Here is a 12,490-nt window from a genome sequence, read left to right as displayed (position 1 = left end):
TGAGAAGGACGCTTACGTAGTCGCATAATCAAACACAAAAGTAGTAGAATTTTCAAACTGTTCTTCCACAAAGCACCAGTTTTACCCTTATTGTATATTATATCTTACTCTTGGTTAATAAATTGAAATATTACCGATTATTTGACGACATAAAATTGAATTAATTGCTTGCGACAAATTGCTGTGGATTTTTATGCAAATTCGCATTTCCCACAACATAACGAGAAAACGTAGGACCTCGGTGCAAAATTGTTCTACTATAGAAATTACACTACGCCTGAGAAATTACCACGAGTGCGGAAAAATCGTAAAAACATTTTCTAACCGGAAGATTAAACGTCGTAATGTTTCGTAAGAAAGAAAATTACCGAGCACCTAATTATCACACAGATAACCGTACACTAACGAACGGTGCCTATGATGCGGCGAAATGAATTTCGCTTGAACCTCCGTATCAGCCTGCTCTCGAAACGCACGCACACGCTTTTTCCGGGTCGATAATGCCCGAATACCGGCGTTTCCCAAATTCGCGCTTTGTTCCCCGAAGGCTTTGCATCGCGATATTAAAATCCGGTTACAGCGCATCCGGCGCGATCGAGATAGCCCGGCCGATGTAATGAAAATGTTTTTCCACCCTTTTTGCAGGTCGAATTCGTGGCGGAGGGGGTGAAAATGGAGCTGATCGACGCGGCCAGGAGCGGAGCCGCGGGCGCGGCCGCCTGGGGCAAAATGGATTTCCATTGTCGGGAGCCCAGAGCCTCGGACCCAATCACCTTCACCACCAGGGACTCTCATCTCGTGAGTATTTCCCGCCGTATTATTTCCTCATGAAAAATAAGAAATATCCCTCGTGCAACGTCGACAAATCCCAGTGCCAAGTACGAATGGAGGGGCGGCAGCATCGAGGAAATTACTTTGCTCGTTTCTCTCTGATGGTGTTAACCAACGAATCGCGCGTGTAGTCCCTGGTGTATCTACTTTTTAATTCTTTGCGTTTCAGCCATTCGTTGGATTAATCCTCGTTCGACTATTTCTTTCCATAGACTCGCCAATTTCTTCCTTTTCATTAATGTTATTTTATTCTTCGCTGTTTCTAATTTTTCTTATCTGTCGTATATTTGAGGGTCCAGTTGAGGAATAATTGTTTAACTAATTTAATAATTTTCGAACTCGACTTGCTCGCGAACTAAGAAAACGTTATCCCATGTTCTTTTATTTTCCCATAAACAATCAGGTTATTCCTGTTTTACGTGTTGTTTGCATATTGCGAACTCTGTACACATATTTCTTCTTTTTTCTTCTTTTAATGTTATCGATTGCACATGGAGTTTTAGATTTTGCCGAGCGACGAATCTCGCGTTTAATTTCTTCATTTTCTTTAATGTTCTATCGCTTTGTGTTCGAGGCACACGTCGAATTAATTTTTTAAATTGCTTGTTTTAGTAAAATTAAAGTATTTCATACTCTTTTTCTTCCTTTCTTTCGTCCATTTCATTTTACAGATCTCGTTTCTCCTATTACCGTTATTAATATGTTATTTTAAAGAGATTGTCGATTGGAAATGGATTTCCAGAGGTCGGATATCGCGTCGGCCGACGAACATCCAAGAGTATACAATAGTTTCATGGTCGTGATGGAATGTCGATTACGCAAATATTACTTGACCGGTCGCTGAAAAAATCGCGCGAGTTAAACGTGCTATATCCGCGACAACGTAGTATGCAAATTTCGTTCCAAGTTGTTTATATTTGGAAACTAGCGTGAACCATACGTAAACAGCATTGCTTTCCTTTATGCAGCGAATGTTACGTTCGATCAGCCCGAATCGATGTTGTTTCACTCGAGTTGCTGTCACGCTGTCAATTTAAAATTCCCATTCTAGCTGTCTTTATACATCATTCGTTTCTGTAAAAAGCGATACGAGCCAGCAACCGATAGTCTGTCGGCGATAATGTTCAGAAAATTGTCTCTATTGGCAATTTTTCAACCTGCAAAACATGGCGATGTAATTTCTCCGCGAGAACAGTCGACTGCGATTGATATAAATTAAAAATCAATTTGCACCTGTGATACGAAAACGTGACGTATATTTCAACCAATCTGTTCGTCGAAAATCTCTCATATTTCTACGATTTATGAAAAACGTTCTCTGTTTAATCGCATGAACGAAATGTGTCCTCGAAATCCGTGCGATTTCATATGGTGGGTTGGCAACTAAGTGATTGCGGAGTTTGTCATTAGATGGCAATAACGAGATGCGCAATTACTTAGTTGCCAATCGTTTGCGTTGAATTAAGTTACTCGCGAGGAAAGTCTCGGATATTTGACGCGTTTCCTCGGGACGAAGTTGATGAACGGGAGAAATTTTATCTTTTTATTTGGATGTATTTTACAATCAATTCTCATTGAGAATTACAAGTAAATGGAAGAAAGATGACGTAGAAAATTTGTTGGTAGCTTGGCTAGAAACTGGTTCTTGCGATTCTATGTGATTAAAATAAATTGCAATGCCTTTAGTCCGAGGGAAACGACGCTATCGGATATTCTACAAATTTCCCTCTTTCGATAATTCATCGGCCTTCTACGTCCATTCGTTGAATATCTGGAACGTTTGGTCTAGCAAATCTGCCATACAGGAAAGCAATTACAAGAAACGATTTATCCCTCTATTATTTCCGATAATCGACATTCTACCGCACCCATAAAGTCTCATCTACGATTCCCCTTCGCGTCAAACGCAAAAGGTCGCCAAGCGTCGCGGCCATCGTTGACAAATTCCAGAAATAAATTCCACGCGACTAAACTTACGTCGTGTTATCGTTATTCCATGGGAAATTGCCACCGAAATTACTCGACACAGGCGCATAAATTATCGCGAGAAAGGAAATGAATTCTTTGGTCGCTAAGATGCCAGGCGAGAAAGAAAATGTAAAGCAGATCGTTAAATAGAAGAACAGGCAGAATGATTTTGTAAACGCGCTGCCGGTATTGTTGCAGGCAAATTTGAAAAGACGCGTAGTCGAGGAACGAAGGGTTTTCGTGATAGCTGACCTTACCGAATGACGCGTTACCAGCGTGGAAATTTAAACAGAGCCGCGTTTGAATCACGCGGTGCGGCTCGCCTGGCAAAGAGCAGAAAGCAGTTGAAACGCCATTTTCCCTTTAGTGTCTATAGCAACGGTTCATGACTCTCCATACAATGATTGTCAAGCACGTTTCATAGCATTCCGAACATTCTCTGTACGTGGCCTCAGTGCTTCTCAAACTTTTCATTCCAATTACTCGATTACGACTCGCCCGACTACCGAATTCGAATTATCGATTCTAGATATTAATTTCACGTATGTGCTCTTCCTCATAATTCGGACAAACTATGGAGATGGAGAGTAGCGTGACAGGGTAGCGATTCTACGTGGTGAAATAGGTCGAGGAAGAGGAATAACATTTCGTCGTTGGAGGGTTCGTTTTAGAGAAAACTGAGCTTGAACATTCGACAACGTGTACCAATCGCGAGTTTCGACTTGCAAAATTCCTGGTTCTGCTAGTGTTTTCTTCCTGTTGTTAACACATTGCTGATCGACAATTTTACTGAGAATTTGTCTCATGGAAGTAGAACAATATAAATAAACTCGAATAAATTTTATTTGTTATTCAACTTTGAATATTTCTGTGTAACAATCACAACAGCTTTTGCAAATATATCTACTCTCGCTGCGTTGTCCTTTTGAACAGCATACTCCACACGTTGTAGTCGCATTTGCTTCTCTGCCAGTGACTATTTTTCCTAAGACGTGGTCTCTTAGTTTGGAAGGTGCATCATTGTAAGCAGCTGTTTTAGAAATTCGAAAAGTGTCAGGTGCAATGCTGCATTCTTTGGAATCCACGGTTATCCATTCTTCAGCTACTTCCAGTAGAAATGTAGCGCATCATGAGTTTCCTCGTGGCTGCAACGTTTGTCCATGAAAACACCAGTTAACTCATGACCGGTCAACAACGTGTTAAACGTGGCCAATGTCACGATGTTCTTTTATTCTGTGCTTAATGTGCATAATTTCGTGAGTAGGGATAAGCTTGCAACTTGTTAAGAATCCTTTGATTGGTGTAACAAGCGTTGGAAATGTTGGTCGTGTTGCCGCATATACAGTAGTACTGTATTATATACTATATTATATTATTATGCTCTTCTTGAAATCTTCTCTAAATCTCTTATTTTTGAAATCTTCCTAAGCCAAAACAATGTTTGCTTTTAGTTCTTCAACGCTGTTGTTAGTACGCTCCGAATTTGATGACACAAACACGAGCAGAAAGAGAAGCTTCATACCTCGAAACTTGCAGATAATATACGTCATTTTTCGGAAATATTTCATATTCAAAGGAAGAAACGTTATCCATTTTTCTCGGTTTAGCTTTCCACGTAAAATCACCAGCCCGCTGTTTGTACCGCGATTTTTGGAACAACCTGTACAAGATACTCGTGTTTCGTTTATTATTATTACCAGCTTAAGTATACGTTTACGTCAAATTTCAAGAGCAACGAAAACGTAGAAGGTGTAGCTGTAGTTGGAATAATATGCAAAATAAGTAGAATGTTCAAAATACCTTCTACCGTATTTACTACATGAAATCTCTGCTTAGACTTCATCTGCTTAATTACATTCATAAACATACAAATTTGCATAATTGCTCTCGGTTCACTCTTTTATTTCCTTCTCTTAGGTTCATCCGTATAGAGTCCTGTGGTACAGCACTTCAAACGCTTTCTCAGAAAAACAAATTTCTCTTCAAGTTCTACCCGTTTATTTAACAGTAATTACGCTCGCAAAAATGCAGATATTGGCGGTCCAATTCGCAGAAAATCAGATGCAGCGACGCGAGATCGTTCAAATCCTCGGACTCTTCTTGATATCTTCAAATTCTGTTTAGCAAGATCTTTGGCGAAGTTGATAGAGTTCCGGCGGAACAGTTTGAGAGACCCTGAGGCCCAGAGAAACTCGAGTCACGCGTATACTAGGCGCTTTCAGCAACCACGAAACGTCGTCGTTACCATTGCAAATTCTCGTTGCTGCCATTTATGGCGAGGAGAAGGTGGCCGCCGATACGCGCTTCCTCGAAGCACGTTTCGCAGTCGCTGCTTTCGCGCGGTCTTTGTTTACGAGCGTGGCCGTTCCTGGATTATGGTGACCATCGACGTGGTTTATACGCGAGCCACCTTCGAACGCAGTTATCGACTTCGCGCCGAGCTAATTCCTCGATAATCACCGACCAAACAACGAATTAGAGCAGCGGTGCTCCAATGTACGCGTTTCGACAGGCGCAGAACGAACGAACGAAAGAGTTTTTTTGTCGAACGTCCCGTGGGAATCTTGGGCGAGGCTACGACGCGTGGAATATCATATTACAGTGTTTCTAGCGGTTGAGATAATTTTTTGTTCTTCGTTCAGTGTCGAATGATTGTCAGACAACACGTTTAACTCCAGCTTTTCGACTTTTTTGTCGAAAGACGAGGCCATGCAGTGAAGTTTCACACGCGATAAGATCGGAGGGTTATGTCGTGGTGAAGTTTTGAGAAATAGCTCGGTGTCGTTTTCTTATTCGACCAGTTTGACGAGTATTGCCTCAAGCAGAAGCTTTATTTCAGTTCGTTCGACGTGCATACTCGCGCATACACGACCTAACCCCATAAAAGATTTCTAAAACTAAATTCCGTAAATTCGGTTAACTGGTTTGTTAAGTAGTTTGTTTTATCACGAAGTCCTCCGAGTTTTCTTTTATTTATTCTGTAGAGTTTATCTACAGAGTTTATCTAGTCGTAAAATTTATTTAATTTGAGACAAAAGTTGTAGCTTAGATGGATTCCATCGACGAATACCGCTGGATGGTTTGGTTAACTCATTATTCAAAAATATATTAAATACATTAATGAAAATTGAAACGTTTAACAATTTAAATGATTGATTTTAAGTAATTGCTGGATATCGTGAATTAATCTCGACAGAAATCTCATTTAAATAATACCAAGGGCCAATAAATGTTAATTAAGCTAATCGCGAAGTACCGCGGTTCCTCTGTATCGATATCACTACCACGTTTAATACTTTTACAAACACCAGTAAATTTCTAGAAATTCTACGTAACTTCCCATAAATATTACCGTACTTATCACGTTATACCTATTTCATAAATAATCCACTTATTCGCTACCGGTTGACAAATTATTGAAACAAAGCGTGCCGACTAAACAACGCGAATTATCTGTTCGATGATCAATTTCTCCATCTCTGTTAATACGAGAATTTACGTGAAGTTAGACGAACAAAAGAAATACCAATTTTATCTGACGATTTTAAATTCAATTTTGGAACCGATCGTTTGACCGAGCCCGCTAAAATTAGCGTAAAATTAAATGAAAAAATTAATGAAAAAGCAAGCGTGACGTTGCAGGCGACAATGTCAGCTAATTTTCGAATGTGCATAAAAATTCCTAGTCTACGCGCCAACAACCATTTTAATTGCCAAAATTTTTAAGTCGAACAAGGTTTCTCCGCTGCGCCTTCGACAGCGCCGGGGCAAAAATTTACCAAAAATTTCTCTTCTCGATCGTCGTTCGCCGCAACCCTTTCAAGCTCGCGCCGGAGTATGTACACGAGGGTTGATAAAATATCCGAGGCAGGAGTTGGGGATGCGGCGTGTCAGGGTGTGCACGAATTCAATTTCGCGGCGGCCTGAATACATCGGAGCGAAAGTGGCAAAAGTCCAGCGCATCCGGCGGTGGATGTCGATGCACGTGCGCGGCCCACGTTATTCGTGCGAATCGCGCGCGGATCCCGCGAGACACGAAAATGCCGCGTCATCTCCCTAAGCGGATCATACGTCTCACCCGTGTGTTCGTCGACACGCGCGTTCTCCGTCGATACGACGAGGATCCGACGAGTCGCAGATTGAATCCGCCCTCGGCTCAGCTCGTTCATTTCGCATTTTTTCTTCGCTTCTCCACTTACTTCCGCAGCTTTCCTTCGACGCAACTCCGTGGTCGTTGATGGTTCCATGAAACTACTGCTCGCTGCTTTCAGCAGGATTTCTATTCTACGACCTTCGTTTGTTGCAACGAGGAAAGACTATCAAATTTATAATTAGATTTTTCTAATCATATAAATTATAAAAAAGATTGAGAATTCTCTGACTTTCTCATTTATGTGCGTTGAACGAAACGAGCCTTAAGGAGGCAGCTTAAAACACTTTCCGAAAAGGTGAGCGTGAGTCATCGTACGAATTTTCGTTTGTTGAAGCTCGTTTACTGGCCAAGTCGAAACGACTCGAAGATTTGAACTTTTCCTTTGAAGCTCCACCGTGGTTTCGTCTCTGCGAACGTACAGTACTTGCGGAAATATGGTTCTGTAGGAATCATTCTCCCATAGACAAGTCTACTTATTCACGAAACCGGGAACATTTGACAAATTTAAGAGCCTAAAGCTACTAACTTGTTCATGAAGTTTCTCCGTTTAAATCGGACAATTTAAAAATCGATATAGTCACGAGTTCCATGATAATTACAGACTGGTAATCAGGGTGGAAAGTAAATGTGGAAAAATATTAGGTTGTCCCAAAGGAGTTGGTTTCATAAAGGAATAACAGATGCTCGACATATTTTACTATCATCTTACGATCATAGTAATAGAAAATGATCGTAATAATGGTAATAATTCGATAAAATAATATAAAATAAGAAATTATTATTCCTATTATTTTTTTATAAAATGAAAAAAGCTCTTGGGGCAAGCTAATAAATTTGTATCCTTGCGGCGAGATTAAATAAATTAGACAAGTGATAATGGTATGTGTAGCGGTCGAAGGACTCTAAAGGATTATGTGGACGGTTCGTGAAACCAATCCAACATTCCCCAATATCGAAATTGAAACCGGCAGAATGAAAATCCACGAACGAGGAGGAAAGGACGCGACGCGTGGCCATCCACCATTGCCATCCAATTGAAAGGCTGCGCGCAATGGAAACGAAATCGAAAAATCGTTACCCACTGCGAAAATAGTCGCATGGTCCGAAGCACGCTAACAAAAAAAAAAAAAAAAAAATAAAAAACGATTATTTCTTCTTACTTTAGAAATTTGTAATGAAAAATTTTCGACGAAACCGTCGTTTAAAGTTACTTGGATACGCTGTATTAAAATGTTTCCCATAGAAGAGAAAAGAAGATAATCTGAAGCTCCATCGAATTTTCACATTATCGGGATGAACCTACTTCCGCTACGTTCCTCCGGCCATTTTCCATCCAATTGCAAATAGGAATGTTGGATCGAAAAGTTCATCAACATTCTGATAATAAATTCTCCACTGTGCACACGTTTTATGTGTAACGTATGGGAAGAAAGATCAATCGAAGGGAAACAACTAGTCAGAGTGTGATATTGTTTAATGAAAGAGAAGTCAAATATGAAAAGGAATAACTTTTATTATGATTTAAAAGGAGTAAAATGTGTTTGATATTAATTAAGAAATTACCTCATGTTTTGAATATTTGAGTCATTGTGAAACATTCTTTTTGTAAGAAAAGAGCTTCACCCTTAAGATGTCTGATCTGGAAAACGCCAAAAACTACACTAAAGAATTTCTAATTAAATATATTTACATATAATAGATTTATATAGAGAAAATTGTTCCTGAAGAATAATTATTAAGTCAGTTATAATAAAAAGTTATCGAAAAGAGCGACTCATATATTGTTTAACGTTTAATGTGTGATATTACTTGTACAAAAATACAATAACGTTAAAGAAGCTAACAAGTTGGAGAAAAATACGAAAGATTTGTTGTTTGAGGTTCAAGGAAAACAGGCGAATTAGAAATAATAGGAACGCATTTCCAAAGCTGTACATTGGATCACGTTGTTGAACTATATTTTTAATATGAAACTCCGCAATGTTATTTATTTATTCCGGTCTGATGCAGGGGAAAATAGACAGAGCGCGCGAAGGGAGCCTCGCTGGAACGAGGAAAAGATCATTTTTTAAATAGAATTTTATTTGCAAGGCGAATACGGTTTGTCGTGTTTCGTTTCACCGGGATAAAACTATTCCTGGCGTAGACAATTATGCAGAGAGAAGCGGCCAAAAGAGCGCTACCTAAATTTCCCTGCTACTTTTTAAGAACATTTTGTCAGAAATAGTTTGCATGGCTTACAATGAGACGGTGAAACATGGCGATGCGAAGGCCAGCTTCCTCGTCACCGTAGAAATCCTTGTACGACACTTTGTCGTATTTTGTTGGAAAACAGAAAGGCAAATTAAATGTAATTAAACTGCCATAACCTTAATACGAATGTGAAATATAATTATACTACTATCGTAAGTACATAGACACGAAACTTTCCACCATACGATAATATTGCAAGGAAAATCTAATGCTTGAAGAAAAGAATCTTTTTTCCTGTATTACGTAATTTATATACAACTTCTTTTTAATATTCTTTCAAAACCAATCATTTTCTCTCACACGTTGCAATTAATTAATATTAATTAATACTTTCTATTTATTTGATATTATATCTACTATTTATTCAATGGGATCAAACTTAATGATTCTCGAGGTTGATGAACTTACTTGGCAAGCAGAGATGCGTCTAGTCAAGAGCAGCTGAAATTTCGTTCAACGCAATTTTCCTAAATGCCACGATACTGTAGCGATGCAGATGGCAAAGATTTATGAGCAGTAAGAAGTTGCAATGCTACACAAAGGAATGGTAAAGAGAAGATTTCAGAGACCATGTACTGCTCCCGGTTTTCTATTAAATGCCGCTCTTTCCCCTGCAATTTAAGCTTGAGAAACTGAGCCAATGTGGACTACTGAAATTTTTCATCGCAAAATCATCAAATTCTAAGCTACGTTTATCCAATTAACCTGCTGTCGTCGATGCTAAACACGTAGATCTATATGTCGGGTTAGCGTTAGATTTAGGGGCGTGTAACGAATTTTCATCCGGACTAGCCATCGTTGTTCTACGATACAGATTATATTTACTGGTATAAATATGATTTTTACAGAATTTGACAAATAACCGCGGTGATTAGACACTCGAGATGTTAACGACAATGTTCTTAGGTTCAATAACGAATCCACGGTCTACGGGGTAGCTCATTTGAAGCACAAAGTAACGTTTGCTGTGACGCTCGGTATAATACTGCACGTAAAGACGATGTGAAAACTCTGCAAGGTGATCGCAAGAATAAAAGACTGATGGAAACTTTCCTCTCGTTGTATATTGGTCGGGGATCCCAAGAAAATTCCAGCAGCCGTTGCTGGACAGTGCCGTTTAGCGGCGACATTGCTCCTGCCCGGGGTTTGATTGTTAATACAACATGTGTCCCGTAATATTGGCATTCTCTGTTAGCTAAAAACGTCCATCCCGTGACCGTGGCTACGTTGAGCGATCAGTTGTGTCAGCTCGAGCTCAAGCCCACTGTCACAAATCTCGGGCAAACATAATCAGATTGAATCATAACAACTACTTCCAAGTTTCATTATTTAAGTACAGCTATAATAAATAGCGTAGACTAAAGTATCGGGGATCTTCCCAAAAATTCCAAAAGAAAGGTCCCGATGTACTTTCGTTGGTCGTTTTTTCAATCAACAAGCAATTGTTAACGTATGTACATCGACGATACTTGAAAAACTGAGGCAATTTGTAAATAACAATTGGACTAAATTTATCGAAATCTTTTCGTTCGAAAATGATAATGGCAGGAAAGTAAGGTAAAGATAAGAATTAATATAAAAGAAATTCTTGTTACTTGTTCCTAGTGTTGCTTTAATTTGTCGGTGTAAAGTAATGAATATTCAAGATTTGAGAGGAGGAATTCAAATAAATTTACCCTCCCCTCCTCCTTTTTGCTTTTTAATAGAGCTGGATGTATCTAATTCCACGAGGGTGTCGAATATTACGTCAAAATTCCAGAATTCCTACTCTCTTAAATTAAAGTCATGTACAAGGTTCCCACTTTGCATATTTGCATATCTCATGCAACATATGCCTTGTGTAGCACATACGAAATTCAAGAAACTGCTCGAAAGCTTCTTATCAGTCTTCCTAGCATACTACCTCGCCAACCTTGCAAAAATATAAAACGAACTTGTAGCTTGTTAACAGTTCCAAAGAGAAGAATCTACAGAATTAAATTTCCCAAAATTTCCTTCTCAAAAACACCACTAAATCTCTCAATTAGAAACTCTGCAACTTCTAATCTGTTCAAGGGTGTTTTTCCATCTTCAGGTTTCGCGATACATTTATATTTCTCGATTCTTGACGATATTTAGAATCAGCGTATTTATTGATATTAAAGAAAAAAAAAATACAGGCTTCAGATTGAAAAATCTAAAATCTGAGAGTTACGGAATTTTTAATCGTACGCTGAGAGGCTTCAGGGCGACGATAACCGTACGATGAAAAACAACGAAGCTGAACATTCTGAAATTCGCAGGGTTTAATTTGCAATTACTGGGGAATTTGGTGCGTTCGCGTGGGCTTCAGACGTCGTTTCGAGCAAAAGAGCTATTAATATTCCCGCGGGATCGTTGGCGTATTTTCTAGGGGCAGGCGAATTTCGAAGCGAGAAAAAATGATCATTCGATTAATTGGGAAAATCTGCATATCCATTTGTTGGTCGATGGGGTCGCAGGCGAATTCATCGCTTGTTCCACGGCCACGTACGCGCATAAGCGCACGTGGGACACGCGACCGACGCCCACTAGGAAAATGCGATTTGCATAGAGCCGTTTAATTGAGGCATCGTTTCGCATTAGCGTTTGTCATTTAACGGGGCTTGTTTTCCGAATTTCCGATGCCAATTCGTCCAACGGTTACGCGGCCCGCATCTGCGCCATCTGCGTTTCTCTCCTCTTTCGGAAAGCCATCGCGTTTCCCTAGGACCATGTTCGTCATCCTCTTGAAAAGCCAGATTTTCATTCGCAGGCCATCTGCCGTCACTTTCTTCGTGAAATTTCTTCATTTGCAGAATCTGATCTCCTAACTTGCAACTTGCAACTATCGAAATAGTCGCAATGAACGAATCCGTAATTTTATGGGATTTTATGGGAGTTTTGGGAAATTAAGAATTGCCCCTTCCACTCTGGCGTTGTGTTTTTCTATCTATCGTTTTGATTTCTTTGATGTAAATGTTAGGTTTCGATCTTCGACGCTTCAGCAGCGACGATGAAAATGAGCACCGGTGATTTTCTAATTAAAAGGGAGATGCTATTTTCCAGCGCGTAACATATTCAAGATGTAGAATAACGAAATTCACGGGCACGATAAGCGATGGAAAGTTACTAGTCTCATAATTGAAGCATCCAGGGACGCGACTAAAGCCGTGTTCAGGTAAGCGTAACTTGCAAAGCCGCACAAAAATTCTGTCATGAATTATAAAGTTGACTTAGTCTCGCTACCGAACTCTACTTCCAACTTATCGCTAAACTTGAGAAGTC

The 12,490-nt window shown here is 39.6% G+C and overlaps 1 protein-coding gene across 10 annotated transcripts in view; it reads left to right on the top strand.

Annotated features, from left to right (window-relative positions):
- LOC126926018 (neurexin-1) overlaps nt 1–12,490 on the top strand; it is a 659,019-nt gene that overhangs the window by 369,922 nt on the left and 276,607 nt on the right. For all 10 annotated transcript variants that reach the window (XM_050742092.1, XM_050742091.1, XM_050742090.1 and 7 more), the window contains one exon: nt 646–798. In XM_050742092.1, the coding sequence (XP_050598049.1) occupies nt 646–798 (153 nt within the window). The remainder of the gene's footprint in view (nt 1–645; nt 799–12,490) is intronic.

Source organism: Bombus affinis, chromosome 17 (genome assembly GCF_024516045.1).
Source record: "Bombus affinis isolate iyBomAffi1 chromosome 17, iyBomAffi1.2, whole genome shotgun sequence".
Classification (NCBI taxonomy): domain Eukaryota; kingdom Metazoa; phylum Arthropoda; class Insecta; order Hymenoptera; family Apidae; genus Bombus; species Bombus affinis.
This window is presented reverse-complemented; position numbering and strand designations above follow the sequence as displayed.